The sequence below is a fragment of the Rattus norvegicus genome, chromosome 4 (assembly GCF_021556685.1).
Source record: "Rattus norvegicus strain SHRSP/BbbUtx chromosome 4, alternate assembly SHRSP_T2T, whole genome shotgun sequence".
NCBI lineage: Eukaryota > Metazoa > Chordata > Mammalia > Rodentia > Muridae > Rattus > Rattus norvegicus.
Window position 1 is genome coordinate 169,156,904 of NC_141537.1, and position 24,234 is coordinate 169,181,137.

General features: G+C 47.1%; 1 protein-coding gene across 3 annotated transcripts in view; it reads left to right on the forward strand.

Annotated features, from left to right (window-relative positions):
* Positions 1-21,830, forward strand: part of Etv6 (ETS variant transcription factor 6) — a 239,683-nt gene extending 217,853 nt beyond the window's left edge. For 2 of the 3 annotated variants that reach the window (XM_087657742.1, XM_087657741.1), the window contains exons 6-8: positions 12,793-12,935; positions 14,132-14,232; positions 17,851-21,830. In XM_087657742.1, the coding sequence (XP_087513868.1) occupies positions 12,793-12,935; positions 14,132-14,232; positions 17,851-17,956 (350 nt within the window). In that variant the 3' untranslated portion in view covers positions 17,957-21,830. The remainder of the gene's footprint in view (positions 1-12,792; positions 12,936-14,131; positions 14,233-17,850) is intronic. The other variant, NM_001037353.1, reaches the window with a different exon arrangement.
* Positions 21,831-24,234: the final 2,404 nt, after the last annotated feature.

The window sequence follows — 24,234 nt, forward strand, 5'->3', positions numbered from 1 at the left end:
AATCGTTTGTTCCTAGATGTCTGTCCCTGAGTACACTTCTGCCATTGCCTCGGTTTTATTGCTATCAATGATGTACACTGAAGGTGTTGAATTAGGAAAACACAGTGGAGAGTCTGGGGACAGTGCAGTCAGTAACTGTTGATGTGCTCTGTTTAGGCCACACACCCCAGGTGTCGTGGCATACACTTAGAATCCCAGTGTTGGGGGCAGAGATGTACTTCCCAGGGACTTGCTGGCCACTAAACCTAGCCTACTCGGCCAGTTCCAGACCACTGAGAGACCAGCCCTATCTCAAAAGACAAATAGATAGCACCTGTGTGGTGACAACCAACACCGTTCTCCGTCCTCTGTATATGTACACATGCTCAAGCGTGCACACACACATATACACATACATGCACACACATACATGCACACACACATACACACTCATCAGGGTACTAAAAGTGTGGCCCAGTAGTAGAACGCTTGCCTAGCATGCATAAAGCCCTAAGACTTGATGGTCAGAACCACAACAACAGTAAAACAGCAGCTGTCTATGGCTTGCATGACTTAAAAAGCTGTGGAACTTAGTGTGAGCTTGGGATTCAATTCAAAACAGTCCTGCAGGTTTAATGATGGGGAGGAATGGGCTGTGCAGTGAGGTGGGGTTAGCCATGAGGCATTTGGTGGTTATGTGGGTGAGTGGATGCGTGGGGGTTCATACCGTTGTTCTACTTACACATGGGGTTTGCTTTAATAATGAAGAAACTGCAGGATGGGCAGTCAGGAGGCCAGAAAGGAAAAGTCTTACAGAAGTATCTCCTCAGACATCTGGAGGAAAAGGGGATGAGGTGAGAACTCCTGAGTGATGGAAGCTGTCTTGGTCCTCCCTCTTCTGCGTGGTGTTTTCAGATCCTGTTGCTTGTCTATAATTCTCAGGACAGCCCTTTGAGGTTGAATCCCTGTGATGTGCGTGGGTCATCTGTACAGGGGAAACCACAATGGAGATCCAGCCCCCAAGACACCAAGGCTTTTCCCAAGGTCAGAAGAGGGTTTGGTGACCTTGCTGTCACTGGGCTGTTGTCTGCCATGCTTCCCTTGAGGATATAGCATCCTTCCTTGTCAAGGTCATCTGTGTCTACCTTCATTTTACCACAGACTTCTTGAGAATCTTAAGAGAGGCATATAGGTCCAGAAGGAGAACATGAATGAGAGAAGGGGAGGGAGGAGGGCTGAAGGGATTGTTTACTTTTAAAACCTATACCCACGTCAGCAGTGGATGGAGGGGGCTCAACAGTTCAGATGCAGCTGGAGATAAATATCATATTAAGCAATTTTAGTCGGTCTCACGAAGGCAAATTACCACATTTATCTCATTGGTGGGTCTTAGATTTTATGTAGGTACTGAAGCTCATACAGGTGCAGGTATGAAGATGTAAGAACCTGTGCAGGGTAACAAAGGAAATGAACAGGAAGGGAGAGGGAGAGACAAGGGAGGGAGGTGGTATGGCCGACTGCTCCAGCACACTGCATGCTTGCGTGAAAGTGGCCTGATGTCGTACAGGAAGCCTCTTGGAATGTTCAGTCAGTCCAGTGATGAGCCTGGGCTTCCACAGATGCCTTGCCTTGAGAGCACTTAGACACGTAGAGCTAGTGTCTGCCTCTAGGAAGGCAGAATGTTCTAGAAGAGTGTCCCAGGGCCAGATCTTCCGGGGACCATTGTCATTCATTAATTCATTCCTACCGGATGATTGAGTCCCATACAAATCCATATGAATGTTCTTATGATCTTCGTAAAGGCTGTAGAATCTCTAAATATATACATTACCTAATGTACCCAAATTCCAGCTGAGCCAGTTCCGCAGGGGTGAAAGACGGGTCAGGTCTGGTGGTCGCTGAGGTCCCTTCCCGCTCTGCAAGTCCACAGCCTGACAGTGAGTCTCGATTCTGCAGCTCTCTGGGGAGGTGGCCCATAGCCCCACACTCCTTTAGCCCCTTTGGAGGACCCCCCTACTCCTCCCTCTTGTCTTTCTGGGCTCCTAAGATCTTAGTAAAAGTGATTCTGTTTGTTGAAGGTCAAATTCTGTGAGTCATCCCTGTTTACACTGTAAGGTTCTGTCTAGTGAGCAGCCGTGGATGCTTTTAAATCCCTGCAAAGCGGCTGTTAGATGAGGAAACGTAGTTCCTTGAAGCCCTTTAATTGGGCACAGGAAGAAGTGAAAACGCCGCCAAATGTCACACTGATGAGTAACTTCGCTGGAGGGTGTAGACAGAAATACTACTTACCAACGAGGAGCGAGACACAGGCCCGGGTTCCTGCCCTTCCCGGGCCATCGGCGTGGGTGTAGGAGGACCTAGGTGTTCAGACCCCTAGGAGGAGTCTACACTGCATTCTTGCACGGTGGGGGTTCACAGAGGCACAAGACGCCATCTTCGGCATGAAAAGAGCTGAGGTTCACTGTAAAAGTAAAGCCTGTGGCATGCACTTATGACTCCCGCCACATACCACAGGATGGGCTTAAAGGAACGCTTAAGGGTCGGCATGATGGGCATCTGCCTTTAGTCCCAGCACTTGGGAGGCAGAGGCAGGCAGGTCTGTGTGAGTTCAAGGCCAGACTGTTTTACGGAATGAGACCTTGTCTCAAAATAAAATAATTTCTAGTTTGTTTATTTTATGTACATTAGTAATTTGCCTGCCTGTGTGTCTGTATGAGTTTGTCAGATCCCCTGGAACTGGAGTTACAGACAGTCAGTTGTACGCTACCATGTGGGTGCTGGGAATTGAACCTAGGTCCTCTGGGAGAGTAGCCAGCCCTCTTAACCATTGAGCCATCTCAATAATAAATAAATAAATAAATAAATAAATAAATAAATAAATAAATAAAATAATGCTTAGAATTCGGGGAGTAATGAAGAAGAAGCCATTCTAGATGGCGAAAACTCAGGCGCCAACACCAGCTATAAAAACCCAAGTGTTCTTTTCTATTTCTAGTAGAGATACTAGAGCCAAGAGCTTGTCTTTCGAAGTCAACTAAAAAACTGTTTTCTCAGAAACTCTTCTGTTCCCATCTCTGAAAAAAAAAAAAAAACCTGATGAATCGTGCAAATAAAAGATCACATAAACCATGACAAATTACCCTTGTTATTAACCATATGGGAAAACGAATAAGAAAATTCAGTAAGTGATTAGCCATTTAAATACAGATTAAACACAAGTTAAGTCTATTCGCATGTAACGTGTTTTAATTTTACTTCGCAAGTGATAAGAGGTCTTGGAGATTGTCCTCCGGATAGGCATCAGGGGGTTCATGACAGCCTCAAGCCCGTGTCCCCGTCCCACCCCAAATACTTCAACCCAGAGACCTCTCAGCAAGGATTGGAAACCTTGGCCAAGTGCAGCCACCCCCTGATTCTGTAAATGAGTTTGTTGGGAAAGCCACGCTTTTGTTAAGTCATTGTCTGTGTCTGCTTTCAAACCATGACCCAAGCATGAATACGTTGAGTCACTTCGGATAACCTATGGCCACGTCTTAAATATTTACCAGTTGACCTGGTATGTAGACAGCGGGGTGCCCCATGTTCCCCATTTCGGTTCCCATGAACAGTCAGTGTTCTGAGAACCTCAGACACAATCTAGGTTGAGGATGCAGGAAGCTCAGCTCTTGCTGGCAAGGAAATGCATGCGCTTTAGGTGATGAGGCACGTCTGAGGCGCGTGAAAAGGACAGTAACAAATGATGTAAATCGGCAGACACGTTCAGGACCGCAGGCTATGCTCACAGAACAGTACAGAGCAGTTGCAATGGCATCATTAGCATAAGTACAATACAGCTCAATAACGTAGATTCTCTGCACGTTTGAATTTGTAGTCGCATTTGTTCGTTTGTTCAAAGTTTATCACGTGTTTACAATGTGGGAAGACATCGTTCTGTGTGAAAGACAGGAGACTGATCAAGGCTTTGATCCTCCCGCTTCAACCTCCTGGGAGCTGGGGTTACAGGTGGATACCATCACACTGGGCTCAGACAAGTCTTTTTTTTTTTTAAGTGATTTTGATTTTCTCTTAAGTAGATTTTATATTTGTCCATTCCTTGACCTTATTCTAAATATCTGCCAAGGAAAAATTCATTAGTAATCTGACATTTATCTGTCTGTCTTTTGAAATACAGTAGCCCAGGCTGACCCTAATTCCTATCTCAGCCTCCTGAGTGCTGAGATTACAGGCTTGAACCACCACATCCAGCTTTATAGTTCATTCTTAGTTCATTTTCTACACAAGAGTGGGGACTTTAGTCAAAGCCCGTGACCTACGGTGGCTGGATTCTTTCTTGTGAGCACCCGATAAGTTTTGTTGCGGTTTCTCAATCTTGTCAAGCTTGAACTTCTTTCAGAATGCCATTGTTCAATTGACTTACTGATCTACAGCCAAGAAGACTTAGAATTCCCTCCCACTTCAAGGCCCCCCTCAACCCCAGCTCCCCACTGACACACTTTGTGACAGGCTGTCGGATCCTAAGAGGCAGCCCTTGGTGGGCTTGGAAAAAGGGGCCTAAACAGTGTACTTCCATATAGAGTGAGTTGTTTGTCCTCAGAAACTCAACCCTGGAAGCCTCCGGGGGGGATGAGGGAGGGAATACAGGGAGAGACCCCTAAAATGAAGGGCCAATGGGGGAGGGGTAGTATGGAAACCTAATAGAATAGAAGCTTCCATATACACACACACACACACATATATATATATATACATATACATATATACACACATACATACATATATGTGTGTGTATATGTATATATATACATGTGTATATATATATATATATATATATATATATATATATATATATATATGAAGGCTGTCTAAATGAAAGTACTAAATAATGGAGAGACAGAGACCCAGCTAGCCATGTCCTGTCACCAAATGAAGCTTCCAGTACCAGGACTGGGTTACATCTAATTAAGTTGTTGGCTAAGAGTTCCCATGGGAATCCCCAAACAACCCAGGCTGTTGCCAAGGCCTTAGGCTGCTCTCCACAAACTGACAGTAGGGCCCATTGCTGAGGACAACACCTACAGAACTCACTGAACGTAGAGAAGTCAAGCTGGTGCCTTTGTAGAGACTTTACCCACATGTTCCAGCATCTTTGGTACAAGAAGTTACCCTGTTTATGTTTCTAAGAGAAACCTTTGATTGACTCTACACACACTACCAAAAAAGAAATGGAAACGCCAAGCCAGCCACAAATCCTTTAATCTGCAATGGCGCCCTGCCCACAAGATACACTAGGGCAGTGGTGGCACAGTGCTTAGGGAAGTAACCAACCAACATCTGATTCGACGGAAGGTCCGCTCCACCAGATGGAACCCATCCCGAACAACCTGCTTGGGTGACCACGAACCAGAGACTAGATAACCCAGGGACACAGACTAAAACAAGATACTACTGATTTTCAAAAAAGAATACTTAGCAATAAAAAGTGCTTCTAATGACATTCTCCTATACACATAGATCGTCAGTTCCCTTGTTCAGCCATCATTAAAGAAGTTTTCTCCTGTAGCAGATGGGAACAGATACAAAACCTCACAGACAGACAGACAGACAGACAGACAGACAGACAGACAGACAGACACTATGCAAAGAATGAAAGACCTTGGGACCTCAGCTCTAAATGGGATGTCTCTATCAAACCCCTCCCTGAGGGCTTGGGGAGCCCAGTAAAGAAGACAGAGAGTATTAGAGCGAGAGGGGGTGGCAGACACCAGGGATAGAAGGCCCTTAAATAAATCAACAGGAGCAATGCATACATGAACCCACAGAGGCCGGGGCAGGAAGCACAGGGCCCGCACACGTCTGCACCGGGGCCTCTGCATGTACGTTCGTTCTGGCTTCCAACTTAGTGTTTTTATAGGATTCTCGACTGTGTGAATGAATGGGTCCCTGAATTCTGTGCCTTCTCTCAGCCTCTTCCCTTCTGTTTGTTTATCTTGTCTTAATTCCAATGCGTTAGGTTTTTGTTTTATCTTATTTTGTTATTATCCCTTAGAAGCCTGTTTTCTGAGAGACTGAAAGGGAGTGGATCCGGAAGGGAGGGGAAGCAGGGAGAATACGAGGAGTGGAATGGAAAGGGGGGAATGTAATCTGTATTGTGTAAGAAAAGAAATCTGTTTCAAAATAAAAGGAGGGGGAGCTCAGGGAAAATGGTAGGAGTCGTGGCTGCAGAGACTCTGGGGCAGTAAAGGACACACCACATACTCCAGCCTCCGAAGTGAGATTAACTTCAAGTGAGGCTTTTGAATCCCACCCCCCTTTTGTAAATGAGCCTCAGGAATAGCCTTTAAGATAAGAATAAATAGGGGTTGGGGATTTAGCTCAGTGGTAGAGCACTTGCCTAGCAAGCGCAAGGCCCTGGGTTCGGTCCTCAGCTCCCAAAAAAAAAAAAGGATAAGAATAAATAACATAAAATAAGACAGTCATAAAAATGAGGGGACAAGTCATTCCTAAGCCTTCCTAATGGAGAGTGAAGATCTCTTGTTAAAGGACAGAGTTGTAGGACGTTTCCCCTCAGCCAAAAGGATCCGGTAGTTGCTTTCTGAGGACTAAGAGCAACTTTCTGGGGACTAAGTAAGCCTCTGGAGCCCTCAGCCCAGACCCCTCTCTTGGTAAGGTATAGTACTGAGAGCCAGGGCATCCCAGGAAAGCAGGGTGGACCTGTGGGTTCCTCTAGCCTCTGCAGTCAGCAGGATGGAATGCAGTTCTTGCCTTCCAGGGAAGGGCTTAATACTCTGGGCTTAAGTCAGATTTCTTATCTGTAACCTTGGAAAATACCACCCGCTCCTGAGCACTTTTGATTGATGGTAAGACAGCATGGGAGCGTAACCCATGAGTGGGTTAATGCACAGGTCTGGGTCCCTTCTCTGCCTCACTACAGAGCTGTCATACTGTGGCTCTAAGAGACTGGAGGAGAGCTCAGGTGTCCATCCTGAGCTGGCAGGGGTGTGGCAGGCAGCAACTAATGCTAACCCACAAAGCAAAGCTCACCCCTCTGAGGCCCCTCCCCAGCTTCCTTCGGGATTTGCATCTGTGACCTCTGTCCCCGTGCTTTCCCCAGTGTCCCTTTTAGAGGAGGTGAATAAGGTAAAGACCAAGATGAGCCCTGGGGAGGGAGAGACGACGGGCTCACTCCATCTGGAATGTTTGAAGCGGTTCTGACCTCTCGAATTCTAGCAAAGACACTATTCTAGCAAAGACACTATTGTGTCTTCAGTGTGAAATCAAGGAACTCCAGAAAGGTGGGATGTTCTGGGCGGTGTCTGAGTATACGGTGCATGAGGCTGGGGGAGATTGGAAAGCCCTGTTTACTTAAGGCTCAGTGTACCTGTTAGCCCATGTCCCCACCTCTCTGCCCTCCCTGAATATAAATCCAGAGAGCAGCTAGCTACCGTCATGGGGCATGGGGCGCTGCTGGCCTCCCGCTGTAGGCTGTATCTCACTTGGTATGATGCTGAGTCCAGTCTCTGCCTTCCTCCTGCTGTATAACTAACCAATAACAGGAGTCAATCTGTTTGCAAGATCCGGAAGCGTTGGTGTGGTCCCTGTTACCTGTCCCCTCTGCAGCCTTCCCCAGCATGACACAGTGCACCCACGGTTTGTTTTCCTCCGCCACAGAAAAGACAAAGCAATTGCCCATTGTACACACATGTCTGCATATCAACATATGGTTGGCTGTGCCGGATAGATAATAGACTGTACTTCAGGGCCATAACTGATGTGGCCTGGAGGAGGGAAGAGTGCCTGGATGACAGAGGATTCCCTTTATGTTGTGAGCCTGTGTTCCTATAAGCAGGACACCCCAACTTTCACACTCTTTGATATTTAGGCCAAAGAATGCTTTGCCATGGGGCCTTGTCCCGTGCAGCCTTAGCCAAAAGCACCTCCATCCACCCGTTATTAGAACCGGAAGTGTCTCCAGACATTGTCACACCCCAGCTCGGGTGGAAGGAGCACTGCTCAGCTCAAAACAGTGGCTGTCGCAGGCTGGCTGTCACTTTTCTGTTTCTGTCTAACTGTACCTGCTCTGGTGCTGAGCTTGCAATACACTTAGCAATTTTGAGGTCATCGATGTTAAAAGTGTAACCAGGGACACTGAACTTTGTCCCATCGGTAATGTAAAATTAAACCCATGGTACCGGCGGGTTTCCCTAGACCGTCACTTAAAGTTCTATTTGAGCAAGTAAAACAACATAAAACAACTTTCTTAGAAACTTTCTGGAAAGTTTAACTCTACTCTCCGTCATTATACATTCCCTTTGTCTGTTATTTGACCCGCCTACTCAAAATTTTTAAAGATTGGTTTTGTCTAACAGGGGTATTTTTTTTAGAAGCCATGTTGGTTATGTGTGAATTGCCCATCTTTTTTTTATATTCTCTGTTCTGTGAGTTTATACAATAAGTCTGTAGTAGGAGACAGACGTGGGAGTGAAAATATTTCCCCCTAACCACAGGAAGGGATTTTTACAATGCCTCTTAGAGGCAGATAGCCAGGTACCTCACCCAGCAGGAAACAGGGAACTGTTCCTGCAGTTAGAAAGTAGCTTTATCTGAGATAATCCACTTCGTAAACTTCCTCTCTAAGAAGAGATGATCCAAGGGACGAGCATTTCTTTAAAATACTCAAATGTCCCTATATGGAAGAAAGATCCTTGTCCTAGTTTCCTTTCCCTTTGCCCCGATACAATGCTCTAACAAAAGCAGTTTCAAAGAGAGGGTTTATTCTGCCTCTCAGGTCAAGGTACAGCCCATCAGGGTGGGGAGCTTAAGGCAGGGGGAGCTTGAGGCAGCTGACTCCATCACATCTCTAATCAGAAAGCAGAGAGGGATGAATAAATTTTACCGCTCAACTCTTTCTCCATGTACGTGGTCCAGGAACCCATCTAGGGGATAACACCGCCCGCAGTGGGCATTTCTTGCATTCTCAGTTAACTCAGTCAAGATAATCCACACACACATTCCCAGAGCGCCATCACACAGGTGACTATGTTCTGTCAAGCTGGCAGTCATCACTCACTGTCGTCTCCTTAGGAGAAACGAACTTAAAATTAATAAATAACTTGTGGTTTAAAAATAATAGGCATGCTTGTTCAGTTGCTTTATAGAAGGATGGATTTTGTTAATAGAATTTAGTCCGTTTTATTTATCGAATTACAGCATTTCTATTATTGGTCAGAGAACATTGCATCTGTACAGATATGGAGCCGGACAAAGCTAGAAGATTCCAGGCGGTCTCTGATAATAGTATCCAGAAGATCTAGAGAACAAGACATTGTGCCTTTTACTTAAATAGAAGTATTGAAAAGAAAAATAACTCAGATGGCTTAGGCCTCTGTAGTAAATACGAGAGAACATGGCTGTGTGGTCAGACAGTTATTTTTATCATCAGGGCATAATTTTTAAAGAAACAGAGAAATCAATAGTGTTATAAAAGCCACTTACACTCTGAGCTTGGAGCAACTGCTTTATGCCATGAAATTCCCCTTGCTACTTCCGTTAGTGGCTGAGTAATTCAGTGTGTCTTGAATGTCAACGTTTTTATTACGCAGCTGATGTTGGCTTTGCTGGATTAAATGTCATTTAAAGTGATCAATTGGGAGCTTGTTTGGGGTTACTTTCAAATTTATGAAAGGGGAAAAACGTTGCAATATACAAATGTTCTCGAAGCGTACAAGTACAGCCTGTTCTCGGGCAAGCCCTGTCCCACTTTCGCCATCCAGTGGGTACTTCATACACTCACGTTCTGGAACCCACTTTGAGGCCTCTAAAAAGACCACCTGAAACCCCAGGGCTGGGTGAGCCATTAGCTAAGAAAATAAACCAAGGGACACTGTCTATCTGGGATGTGTCATGATAGTAAAAGAGAAAAGGTGCAATGGAAAATCCCCAAGCAGACGGGTATGGAGGTCAGGAGAGCCATCCACTCCTAAGTCTGAACTCTGCAGGGGGCCTGGAGCTCCAGGACTGTGCTCACCTCCTGTTAACCTTACAAAGCAGCACGCACTAGAGCCAGGCAGGGAGGTGCTCACCTCTAACCCTGTCACTGGGTAAGTGAAGGCAGGAGGACTTACCAGCCAGCCAGTCAAGCTTCACTAACGGGCGTCAGGTTCAGTGAGAGACCCTGTCTCGAACAATGCAGCGGGTAGCAGTTAAAGAGATGCCCAGCCTTGATTTCTGACTCCCACATGTATGTGTGTTCACACTCACAGGTATACACGCATGACTGTTACCACTCAGGCATGCAGAGCAGGGGCCGTGTGCACACCTCGCTTTCTCTTCACTGGCTAGCATTTTGTGCAAAAGGGCTTGGTGTGGAGTGATGTTTCTCAGCCCGGTGAGAATGCAGAGAACCCAAGCGTGACTGCCATTTGATCGTGGCACCACAGCTGGACAAGAGAATCACAGCTCAGTTCTTGTCTTAGTCCATCCAGGCTGCTGAAACAAAACGCCGTAAGGCACCCTACCCAAGCAGTGGAGATTAGCCAAATGTTGTGGTGCACGCCTGTCATCTCAGCACTTGGAGAGTGAAGACAGGAACATCAGCACCACGCGTTTGAGGCCGGCCTGGGCTACATTCTGAAACTCTTGTCTATAAAACAGGAAGTACAAGAGAAAAGTGAGGGAAGAGCGGAAGGAAGGGGAAAAGCAAGTAGGGAGGAAATGTCACCCCCACTTCTAGAGACTCCAGGGTTGTGGGGAAGAGCACTAGTGTACAGTTGAGGTCTGCCGATGGATGTGCCCTCGTTCATAGGTAGCCTCTTCTTGCTGTGTCCTCATAGATATGTTAGGGAGCTCTTGCAGATGCCTTTTATAAAGGCACTCACCGGGGCTGGGACGTCGGTTAGGAGCACTTGCTGTTCTTGCAAAGACACCAAGTTTAATTCCCAGCACCCACATGACAGCGCACAACTATCTGCACCTCTGGTTCTGGGGAATCCAGCGCCCTCTTCTGGTCTCCATGGGATCCTGCATGCATGTGGTACTCATTAATCACACTGGTATACACGCATACATGTAAATACAGAAGCATTCAGGGAGCATCTGGAAAGACCACTTAAGACACTTAAGCCAGGGGTCAGTCCAGCATCTGCTATACCCAGAAGGTGCACATCTGCCTCTGCTTACCTACTGTTCTGGGCTGGAGGGTAAACCAGGTACCTTTACAGCACAGACCCAGAAGCCAGAGATTCCCAGCTAAAACTCTGGGCTGAGCCCAGCACAGGAGGACACGAAATCATCTTACAGATGTTTGCTGTCTGACCCCATAACCCGATATCAGGTCTCCAAATGAGAAATGATATTCTTGCACAAAAGTTCCCTTCCACCATGATTCCATTATGATAAAGCAACTTGAAAGACCTCCAAAGGATGATTTGATGAGAACATCTGTATTTTTTTAAATGCTAGCCACAGTCCCCACAGTCCACGTCACCAAGCCACATAGTTTTTAATTTCCCATCACTTTTCATTTATTGCTGTCTTTTTTTAGCCCCTGTCTTCCTCTAACCATTCAGCATCTCCAACCATCTGCAAGATCATCTCTAAACTCTAGTCTTTGGACTTCTTACCATACCGTTCTCACTGGGACTACAAGATTTTCTTTCTGGCCTCGGGGAGTGAGTCAGTTAAGTGTTTGCACGAGTTCCTGAGAGCCACCCCCCAGCATTCACAGTAAGGCGGTGTGTATCTGTGAACCCTTGTGAGCACAGTTCTGGGGAGACAGAGACAGGGGAATACCTGGAACTTGAGGGCCAGCCAGTCTAGATTCTTGTTTATTGAGAGACTGTATCTCTAAGTAAATAAGAAATAGGTGAAGGGAGTGGAGAGGTAGCTCAGGAGGTCAGCGCTTGCTACGCAGACAAGACGACCACAAGCAGGTGTGTAAAAGTCAGGTTAAATGCCATGTAAGGTGGCAGTGCCTGGCTGTAACCCCGGAATCGGGGATGGTGGTAGATATAGATGGATCCTTGAACTTGCTAGCCTGCCAGCCCAGCAAAAATGGTGAACTACAGGTTCAGTGGGAGACCCTGACTCAAGACAGTAAGATAGGTAAAGGGTGATACGTGTCTGCTCTAGCTTTTTTAATGTAATGGATCTCTCTCTATCTCTCTGTCTCTCTCATCTCTCTCTGTCTCTCTTGTCTCTGTCTCTCTTGTCTCTATCTCCTTGTCTCTATCTCTTCTCTGTCTCTGTCTCTTTGTCTCTCTCTCTCTCTCACACACACACACACAGAGACATACACACACAGACACACACACATACACACACACCTACATACATACACACACACATACACACATATATACACATACACACACAGACACACACACACCTACACACAGACATATATATATATACACTCATACACACACACCTACATACATACACACACATACACATACACACATATATACACATACACATACACACACACACACACACACGCCTATTTATTCATCTGCAGGTACAGCTTGGTGCCTCATCCTTCAGATTGGGTGGTTCAACTTCAAGTTTTGTCATGACTTTGAACAAGTCTTCTCCTTGGTCCTCGTATAGAGGGATGGCCTTGGTCAGTACCGAGCCTCCCTGGGTCAAAGGTCAGCAGGAGCTCACAGGCTGTCTGTCTGGACCCATTTCATCTGTGAAATGACGAAATGAGACAGTCAGAACCAGGCCCAAGCTGTGGTCACAATCCTTTTGTCTGAGTCTTGTGACTGCCTCCACAGAAACATTCTCAGTAGCCCTGTCCTCTCTCCTCTGCAGACTGTAGACTGCTTTGGGATTACGTCTACCAGTTGCTCTCTGACAGCCGGTACGAAAACTTCATCCGATGGGAGGACAAGGAATCCAAAATATTCCGGATAGTGGATCCCAACGGACTGGCTCGACTCTGGGGAAACCATAAGGTAAAACAGCCAAATATTTGTTGGGGAAACTGGTGCCAGAATAGTCTTCGTCCTTGACTGGAGGACGATTGATGGTCTTTCTGCCTCCAAAATCTGCCCAGGATTCTTTGGTTTCTCCTCACCGGGCAAACAATTAGGTAGCTGCGAAGGAAGGAAATAATTAAAGGTGCCTTTTTTTCCATGCGTTACCTCTGTCTGGGGCCCATTAACTCAGCAGAGCTCAGTTCAGTAGCCTGATTATAACTGTTTCCCTCTGGCCACTCCCCTTGACCTGGATCTGCCACCCCTGTTGTCCTTAAGTACTGAGGAACAGAGAAGTAGTGAGAGCTATATGACTCACAGGAGACCTTTGGGAAGTGTTACCTCTGTCCCCACCAGTTGGAAACCCCCCTTTTCACAAAAGTCCATTTCTGCATGGAAAATGCGTTCTGATTATAAAACACATCCCCCCCCTTTACAAGCAAGAGGTGCAAGAAGTCTGCCCCCCCCCCCAGTTTTCCAAAGGAGGAAGAGGAAGTAGAATTCAAAACACAGTCCTTTACAGTAAAGAAGGCGGTTCAAATGTGCAGATATGAAAAGGAGATATTGTGATCCAGGCCAGTTGACATATAAGGAGATCTAGGACCAAGCTGGGGACTCTGAGGAGGCACAGACGAGCCTCAAGCCTCCTTAAGAAGGCAGCCCGAGCCCTTCCTGAGAAAGCCCAGTCAAGGGCCACAGACAAATATGTCAAGGCCCCATAAACAGATGTTTGGGTGCCTAAGTCACCACCTTGTATGCACTTGTCCACCAATAGCAATAGCAGGCTAGAGACAAGTGTATAATAGTCACTGTGCCCCAAAACAAAAATTTTCTGTGAAGGCCTCCCTCCCTCAGGTAGGAAGCAAAGTGCAGTCTCGGGAGAAGGAATGGGGACAGTTGCAGTAGGATGGGTTAGCTTAGTCAGTGCTTCCAGCCCTAACTAGGATGGTTCAGTTTAGGAGAAGACCTTGGCCACAGTGGCTATGCAGGCAGACAGCAGAAAGTCCCTAGAAGGCAGCAGACCGTCAAGGAGGTCGAGTTCCCAGGCTGGTGAGACTGCGTGGGGCGACTCAACATCTTTTATTTCAATAGCTGCCTGGTGCCTTTTCCGAAGTTCATTTCATTGTGTCTTTGTGCTTCCCCCCCCCCCCTCTCTTCCTCCTTTGAACAAACAGAATAGGACAAACATGACCTATGAGAAAATGTCCAGAGCTCTCCGTCACTACTACAAACTAAACATCATCAGGAAGGAGCCCGGACAAAGGCTTTTGTTCAGGTAACACTTCCTCTTTTTCCTTTCCTTCTTTCGGGAGGACATTATTTTCTTTACATAAGAGGGAGGAGGGAGAGTGTCGGGAGCTCTGACATGAGGACCTGAGGCCCAGAGCCATGGCTGCAATTGGATTGGAAAGTTGGTTGGAAACTGGGTGCTGGTTTGTTAGGATTTGAGGGGGGGAAAGATCGTTCTTTTTACTGAAGTTCTGCCCTGTATGAAAGCCAAGCTAAATGCGGGTCTGACTCATCTTTAAAATAACACAGTTGTCAAATAGCATTATCTGACACTGATGTCCGGAGCAATCAGAATAACTGATGTCAATAGCAAAGTGAAGGATTAAGCTGGGACTTCCAGGTCACCGAACCTGGAAACCGCTTTGTCAAGCTTCAGGTCCTGGCCCACAGTGAGTCACTGTGTGGGTGTAATTGGTCAACAACAGCCACCTTCTGAATGAAATAGAGAATACAGAATCTTGGAGTTGGACATACCAAATTATATCTCATCAAAGAGTGGCCATTAATTCGTGAAGATTTTTGGTTCGTTTGTGTGTGCGCATGCATGTGGAGGCCAGAGGTCCACCTCTGCTGTCACTTCTCAGGCCCTATCCACACTGATTTTTGAGAGAGCTCTCACTGGCTCAGGGCCGACTAAGAAGCTCCAGGGACCTGCCTGTCCCCACCTCCCAGCAACTGGGATCGCAAAGCAAGTGCCACTTCATCCCCTCCTGTGTGGGTGGGAACTCGTGCCCTCACGGCAAGCGCTTTACCGACTGAGCCCCTCGGACTGTGCGTCTCACAAACACGTCACAGGCACAGAGGTAGGGAGCCCCTCCCTCCCAGAAGTAGAGAAGGAGGAGGGAATCTACAGAGACAGTGAGGGTGGCACAGGTGGAGCCCTAACACCATCAGTCACTGAAGTGACAGGAGGATGCCAGGTTGTAATTAAGACTTTAGGTTATCGGTTTTGGCAAGTTTAGGTCCAAAAGCGCAACAGCTGGATTTAGAATCACCTACGCAACGGTGGGAAAATGTCACTGTGTATGAGCAACTGCGATGGTTATGCTCATTAGGAGGGCACAGAAGCCACACGTTAGCACTGAGATAGAGCGGTAATGTAGGACCAGTCACAGTCACGCTGACCCTCAAGAGGAACAGAAAACGCGTGAAGACATGGCAGTGGGATAAATAAAGACAGATGAGCCCCTCCCTGCCTCCGGCTCTCTTCGCATCTTCTCTTCACCCCAAACTTCCAGCTCCCCATTCTTTCATCCTGCGTCCCACTACCCTCCACATTGTTTGTCACCTCTGTCCCCAGTCTTAAATCTGACCATGAAACCCCTCATGGAATTTCATAAAGAGTTTGCGTGATGTGCCCGCTAAAAATATCGCATTAGTGCTCCAGATGTGATTCCTGCAAGGCAGGCCTTCATAGCTGAGAAATTCTACCTGGAAAGTTGACCACCATTGTCCAAAGGAATCTTGAAGGTGGGCTCATATTTGAGTCTCTCTATATCCAAGTCAGTTCCTGGGCTGTACCGTCTTCCGGCTCGGCAGCACTGTCCCCGACTAGTTCTGTGCCAGAGGCCTGAAACCTGGCAGTGTGTTTGCCACGGTTTGTAACCAGCAGTCTGGAGTTGAAGTCTGTGACCAGCCCTTCCGTGGAACATGTATCACGGATGTGTACATCCCTTACTTTCTCACATACACACACCCTCAAGGCTGCCTCAGGTTGGCTGTCCTCCATGAAGCAGCCGCTCACTCACACTCAGGCCCTCTCCCACCATCTCCCGGGTACCCTTTGTCTCAAGCACAGCATAACGTTCATCTTTCTTAGTATGTGTGGAGCTGGTGAGACAGCTAAGCCGCTGAGAGTGACTGTTGCTTTTGCAGAAGTCCACGTTCAGTTCCCGGCAGCTACACGATGGCTCACAACCATCTGTAACTCCAGCGCCAGGGTATCCGATGCCCTCTTCTGGCCTCTTCGGGCTCCTGCATGCTCATGGCGCACAAATACACGCAGAAGTATAGAGTCTTTAAAACGTCTTCTGCAATTGTGACTAGTGTAGTTTAGTAATATGTGTCAGGTCTTCCTGCCACAACCAGATCATAAGCTCTTAGGAGGTAAGGCCTCTGATTTATTTAATTTTGTATATATTTTAGGGAGGATTTCAGTAAACGTTTCATGAAATTCCATGAAAGTATGGGATTTCAAGCTTACCATGGCAAAGTATAGACGGAAGGCGGGGGTCAGTTTTGACCCAGGAGGAGCTTTAGTGATGTTGAGGAAGACGTTTTATTGAGAAGATAGCACTAGAGCATAGACAGAAACTGCTGTGGTGTGGAGATGAGCAGTCATAAGCAGAAAGAAATGTCAGTAGACACACAAGACTGGCCAACATCCAGTGAGAGGCCTTGAGGAAGAGATTAGCCTTTTCCTAGGAAATAAGCATTGGAAGCCAGACTGTACAAAACGGTACTGTGTGTGTGTGTGTGTGTGTGTGTGTGTGTGTGTGTGTGTGTGTGTGTGTGTGTAAATGGCTAGGTTTGTAATCTAGAGTAGTGACAGGACGTGTGGTAGGTAGACTACAGTGTGGACTCGTGCTGGTAAGCACCTCTTGATGATAAAGCAAAACGCAAGAGAGCACTGGAAGGAGACCAGAAGGTTTCAGGTCAGAACAACGCTGAAAGTTTGCAAAAGAGATGTGAGCCATGGTTTCTGTAAGGGCTGGCAGGCAGGAGCGGTAAACAGAAGTGGGCAGCGGAAAGTAAGTGTTTCTTCGGGAGCTTTGGCAGATGGGCCATAGACTACATCCTGGACTTGGCAGAATGGTGAGAGGAAAGGGGTGATTGAAGGCAGTTCATCGGTATGGACCACAGCACAGGAAAAGAAAAGTACAGACAGAGTTAAGTCTGCAGAAAGTTCATCACCCCATCCAACCACCGCCACCTCACACACCAGGACCTCACTGGACCATCCACCCCGCCCCACCGCCTCCCCCACCCGACTGTCACCCCACTTTTCCTCCACCCCACCCCTTGTCAGGAAATACAAGGCATTTGCAACCAGGCTTCCCACCCTCACATAAAAACCATGGTCAGAACATGTCACTGGTGCTATTGCAAGTGACACACAGTGATCAAGAAGGTGAGACTTGCTCACTTCAGCTACAGAGGAAAGAGGACATGACGTCATTTCTGTCAGTTCAGGTGGGTAAGTGGGAACAAGAGGATTCTTCTTGCTTTTCTAATTTCCAGAAGTTTCCTTCGCTAACCCGCCTGTTGATCAAAAGTAACCACTCAACGTCTAATAGTATCTTTTGAGTTAAATTCAAGTTTCAAATACTAGTCTGGGCTCTCAGATTGGAATAGAAGTAGATGTAGGACTCTTGTGGGTCTCTGTAAAAATCTTAACTCTTGGGGTCGAGGAGAAGTCTCCATGGGCAAGAGTGTTTGCTGTGCAAACGTGAGGACCTGAGTTCAAATCTCCGGCACTTACATAAAAAGTCACGTGAGAATAGGTTCCCAATTTCCATGTAAGTTGCTCTAAGGGTCAGAGTGGAGAGGGAAGACATCTTTGGGAACACAGATTCTTTTGACTCTTTCATTTCCTGCTCCTAAGGTTCATGAAAACCCCGGATGAGATCATGAGTGGCCGGACAGACCGTCTAGAACACCTCGAGTCTCAGGAGCTGGATGAACAAGCGTACCAAGAGGATGAATGTTAAGGGAACCTACCACAGCCTCAGCGGTGGGCTGGCCAAGACGAGACCTGCCCACAGGGACCGCAGGAGGCATGATGGAGCAGGCAAGCTAGGGATGGCTTGAAAGGAAGAGACCCAGGAATAGCAGGAACACTTCTCCTGCAGATCAAGAGGGACCCAGAGCACCTTAGACAAGCCACCCAGCAATGGCAGGGCTGGAATTCTGGCGGAGGGCACAAGCCTGAGACACACGTCATGTTTGCTCCTCCTTCGACTCTCTTGTCTGTAAAGCCTCACCCTCACCCTGCACCTGTTGTTAGTCTCATGGTGTTTCTGGTTTTGTTTTCGTTTCTTTTTTTTTTTAAGAACATGCAGTTTGACTATTCATTGTTCATACAGGGAAGACATCACATGTTGCTTTCCTATGGAAATATATCTATTATATATATTATTAATTTTTTTTTCGTTGTTGCAAATCTCACCAAGTACGACCAGCTCTGCTGGTCAGGAAAAAGAAAACTTGCAGAAGAGATCAGGTTCCTCTTTTTCCTGCCGCATAGATCTGGTTTGTCCTATCCAAGTCAGGTCTTTGATGAGAAAGGAAAACAAAAAAAAAGAGAGAGAGAGAAATAGCTTCCAAAAATGAAAAAGAAGAGTTCTGTCTCCATCTCCCTCCGCCCCCTCACCCTCACCCTCCCCGTCTTCTGTCCCCCCTTCTCTGCCTGCTGTTCTACTTCACAGGCCTCTCAGCAGCACTAGCCTCACTAGCACCTAAACCAAGCATTGACCCGACTGTTCTGGGAGAGTCAGACCTCTTGGGCACCCATCTGAGGGAGGCCAGACACCCCACTAACGCTGCTGTATTCTAGAACAAACAGTGGGAGGATGGGGCATAAGATAGGACAGAGGACGACCACAGGATTTGCAAGAACCTGGCAGTCTGAGATTGTTACGAAAGTACTGCACACTGGGAAAATGTGAGAGGCCCACACAGGCCTGGTAGTCCAGGAGGTAGACAGAGAGCTCTCTGCACTGAGAGTAGGTCATCAAAGCTGTCCCAAGACACCATGGCCTTGTGGGATTGTCACCACCACCACCACCCACACTCCCAAGTCATAGCCGTTTTCTTCTTTGATGGTCCTCACGGAACACGGAACACCTAAGGGAGGATCCTGGAATTTAATCTCAGGCACAGCCGGTATTTGCACAACCAGAGTAGACAGGAAATTCCTCAGATTCATGCTTTTTCCTTTTTTCCTCCTGTCATGGCTGTATTACATATCTGTGGCTCCTTTTCACCTTGATATAAGGTCAGTAGGAACTTCCAAGATGACGGTAATGCCAAGCCTTAGGGTTTTTGATGGCAGAGATTTTTAGATAACTATTTCAGTGGGGTTTTTCCTCTTCTTTCTTTCTTTCTTTCTTTCTTTCTTTCTTTCTCTCTTTCTTTCTCTCTTTCTCTCTCTCTTTCTTTCTTTCTTTCTTTCTTTCTTTCTTTCTTTCTTTCTTTCTTTCTTTCTTTCTTTTTGTTTGTTTTTCAAGACAGGGTTTTTCTGAGCATCCCTGGAACTCACTCTGTGGACCAGGCTAGAGCTCAGAGCTCTACCTGCCTCTGCCTCCCAAGCACTGGGATTAAAGGTGTGCGCCCCCACGCCTGCCTTTTCCTTTTCTAGACATCTAAATGGACTCTTGAAGTCAGCTGTTTTAATACCCAGATAATGAGACCTGTCTTTCAAAACCATCCCTTGTTCTTCCGCACCATAGAGTGAACATCTCCCAGCCCTCCTGGGTATGTCTGTGCTCGACCAGAAGCAGGATACAGGTGAGGCTGACAGACCAGAGCTGCCCTGCCACTATTCCTGAGTGGGGCACTAGGAGTACCTGGGCATGGCTCTCAGGGCCTTACTCACCCGACATCAGCTCACGGACAGACTGTGGTTCATGGACACTGGAATTGAGTTGATTGGCCTTCTTTAGTCTTGCTGCAACTTCCTAGTGCCTCCCCCATCTGCCTTTGAAGAGGTCAGCAACCTTCTGGGTGAGGGGTCTGGTCTTAGTATTCATGGGTAACAATGAGAGACACAGGCTACTTGTTTCTTGAAAGCTCGTCACGGGATACTTTTTTTTTTTTTTTTTGGCTTCTAAAATGACCGGTACCTTATGTCAACTGGGGAGATTAAGCCAAATACTTGTGTTGTATGAGCCACTGGGTTGAAGAGCAAGAGAGAAAGGGTGGGCTTTTTCGTTTTTGTCCTTTGTGTGACTATGAAATGAGAAGCTAGAACACGTCACTCCGGCCACTTTGCCCATGTGTAGAACTCAGTCTCTTTTAACTGCCCAGAGGATCTTCCAGATGAACCTCGGAAGGAAATGCCTCTGTTCCCTAAGGAGTCTTGGATGGCAGCTTCAGCCACTTACGTTAGAAAGGCTCGCTCGTGGCAATCTTTATTTCGCACCCCGTGTTACCGGTAATGATACCTTTGGTTCTCCTAACTGCAGAAGTTCTTGTTTTTTGTTGTTGTTTTTTTTAAGAGGGGAAATATGACCGGCACTATCACCGGAGTGCAATGCTCTCAGGCTGCAAACTCAAAAGGGTTCAGATTTAGCCGAGCAGATCTTGGAGGGAATACCACTAGGAGAGTTCTGGTGGGTTTTTTTGGGTTTTGTTGGTTTTGCTTTTTTTCATCCACTGTGATCTTCCAGTTCAACATTGAGTTAGAGAGGAGACGAGGGACGGAATCTGAAAGCTCCTTTGGTGGCCGTTTTCTGCAGCCCGTGGGTTAGGTCAGGAAAGGAATTTGCAGGGAAGCGTTGCCGTGCGGAGGATGGGCATTAGTACCTAGGTCCTGGAGTCCTCTGTACTGAGTCCTTGACTGGACTGTCTTCAGGTCTCCTTCAGCAGAAAACAGTGGCACTGCTTACATGTCCCCAGCAGCTTCTCTCTGGTCACTTTGATCCACTCGAAGTCAGGGTCGCTGATGCCCCTTATCTCTTTTTTTGGAAAAGAACAAAGCAGGCTTCTTGCCCAGTACATTCAGGGCCCTCTGAGCAGCATCTTTTTACACTAGTACCTTGTCCAGATAAGAATGTCACTCAAGCTGACTTCTAGATGGCTGTGAGGAGTCCCCCGAATGACTGAGTAGCCACTCCATCTTTTCACACCGTTCGGGATCCATCCATAAACACAGCTTGGCACATTCACTGTTATTGGCAGAAGACAACCCGAGAGAGGTCGTGACACTTTCCCAGGGAGCAGAGAGCAAGACACACAGGATCAGGATCCAGCCTCGCAGGCAGGATAAGTGTTCAGAATGCAGCTAGAAATTATCCTGGTTTAAATCCCCGTTCTATCCATCCCCAGCAAAGAAACTAAAGATGCCAAGGGTGGTTCTCACTGCCTGCCCAGTCACTTGGTGCTAGTTAGAGCTGCTGTGCGCTCAGCCTGCTCCTCTTCTGAACAGGAACCTAAATTGGATGGCATAAGAAATCCAGTGGGGCAGGGACACAGAGGGACACCCCGGAACCCTGCCTATCAACAAGGCACACAGGACTAACCCGGTATTCTTTCGGCCCCATCCACGTCAACACTAAACAACTTCAAACCCCCTGACTCTCACCCTCGCAGGTGAGCACTCTTCTGAAGGCTCCTCTTTGTGACTGCAGCCACCTGCAAGCCAGATGAATCTAGAATGAATTTTTGTTGTTGTTGTTTAGTTTCTAATCTCTTGTTTATGAGGTGTGGGGTTTATAAGGGACTGAATCAAATGAATGTAACAAAAAAGAAAAAAAACCAACAAAAAAAATGCCTTTTCTCAGGGCCAGTGAGTTGCAAATAATTTTTAAAGAAGAAACCTATAATTACATCATCTCAATAAATTTTTTATAAAAAAAAAATAAAGTTCCAAGTCTCTGTTTTTAATAATACGGAATGGAGTCAGACAGGCAAGGCACTCTGATGATGTAAATCCTGTCTACTCAATTATGGAATAAAGTGCAGTCCCGGTTTCTCCTGGCAAGAAGCCCCTGTTACCCAGCATTCTGTAGGCAAGCTTTAGACAGGAGGCCCCGGGAAGGTCACAGCGGATCACTCTACTCTGAGCCACTGCCACAGGTGAAAAGTCTGTCTAAAGGAACTCCAGTCAGAGATGCCAAGGATGTACCAGGTCACTAAGCCCTCAGGTGACTCAGGGATTGAGTCACCGTGGTCGAGTCTGCTCCTGCAAGGTAGCGAAGACAGAAACAGGAGGGTACAGCCTGGTCGCCATAGACTATACCCAATGTCTCTGGCACACTGGTCTCTGCCACCAACCAGAGGCCAACTGAAATTTCAAACTCAAACCAGCGTAGCAGACTATGCCGGTGCCCAGCTCTAAACCCAGCATGTGGAAGGTGGAGGTAGAAAAGGACCAGGAGCTCAAGGTCAGCCTCAGCTAATAGCAAGTTTGAAGCCAGCCTGGGTTGCACGAGCTCTTACCTCAAAAAGACAAACTTACAGATCAAGTGTTCACAGTCACCAGAACTGTCTGTTTGCCCTCACGATAGCTAGCGCTTCAGAATGTGTGAAAGGAAACCAATCAGTGCTCTTCAGCAGCCCGGACAGTAGGTTTGGGACCTCGGGGGTATAAAGCTGACTGCAGAGTGTGTTACATTGCTTCTCTCTTCACACAGTCTGGGGGTACCCGGGGCTGGATTGCTAGGTTGGCCTGTATACTCCATATCCTCCGAGTACTCGATCAAGTTTAGGAGACAGTGTCTGGGGAGCCCACATGCCTTCGAAACTGGGATTTCTGACCACTCTCACTTCGAATCACCTGGGAGTTCCTAGCAATGCAGATTGTCAGCTGGGATGGCATAAGCTGAATCAAGTGCTTTGGGGTTGGCACCTCCAGGTCTGTCTCTAGGTCTCTGGCGACGCCTCCGTGTGCTAAGGTTTGGTGGTACTCTCACCGACAGGCTCACTGTGCTACAAAATGCATAGCACCGGAATAAGCGATGGCGGTTGGTTTGCAGCACATGTACCCAGACAGTCATCCCACATGTCTGAACAAACACGGACGGCAGAAGGAGGCCAGGCCAACAGGCAGCCATACAGAGAGCCGGCAGGCTTCATCTAAACCTTAGCGATCAATCTGCTACAAAGACGAGCAGTTTAAAGGACAACCCAGACAGACGACTGACCCTTGCAAATTGCACATCAGTTTACATACTTAGACCCACTTGCCTGCCCGGCCACCCTAATCTAAAAAGAAAGACAGAGCAAGTGCTGTCATCTGTCTTAGAATTACATGGCAGAGCCTGAATGGACATGTGGCCAGGTGTTTGAGGCCTCTCTGAGCGCAAGACTAGATCAGAACTGCCAATCTGGAGATGATTCTTAACTACCTGGGCATCTCGAAAACAGACCTGTGTTTTGTTTTGTTTGTTTTGCTCCGATAGGGCCTCGTGTAGCCCAGACTGGCCACCAGCTCCCTGTGTAGCTGAAGATAGCTTTGAACTTGTGACTCCTCCAGTCTCCCTAGTGCTAGGATTACAGATGTGACCACCATGTTTAGTTTACGCAGTGCTGGGGCTACAGTCCAGGACTTCAGGCATTCCAGGCAAGCACTCCAGCAACCGAGTATTATGTCCAGATTTCTGCTTCCATCACATGTTAGAAACCACATGTGCTCTAGTACAGTGTCCTAGACAGAAGACCTTGTGTACTGTATTCTCTGGGTAAGACTGCACCCAGGCAATATACCCTGCCCCCTTGTGTGAATCTTGTGCCAAGCAAACACTTTACCACTAACCTCTATCCTCTTCATAACTCTGCATTTCAGACAAGCTTTGGATCAGTGGTTCTCAACCTCCCTAATGCTGTCACCCTTTAATATTTTTCTTGATGTTGTGGTGACCCCCAACTGTATTAGTCAGGGCTTTCTAGAGTCACAGAACTGATGGATAGTCCCTACATATTAAGGAAATTTGTTGTAGTGACTTACAGTCTGCAGTCCAACTAACCCAAAGATGGGCAGCTGTGAATGGGAAGTCTAAGAATCCAGTAGTTGCTCAGTCCCACAAGGCTAGTTGTGTCAGCTGGTCTTCTGTAGAAGTAGGTTCCAACAGATGTGCTGGCAAGTAAGTGCAAGCCAGTTAAGAACGAATCTTCTTCCAATGTCCTTATGTAGGTCTCCAGTAGAAGGTGTGGCCCAGGGTAAAGTGAGTACCACCTCACCTGAATCTGGGACTTGTTTTGTCCCAGGCTGACCTTGAACTCAGAGGTCTCCTTGCCTCAGTCTCCTGGGATTAAAGGCCTGTACTAC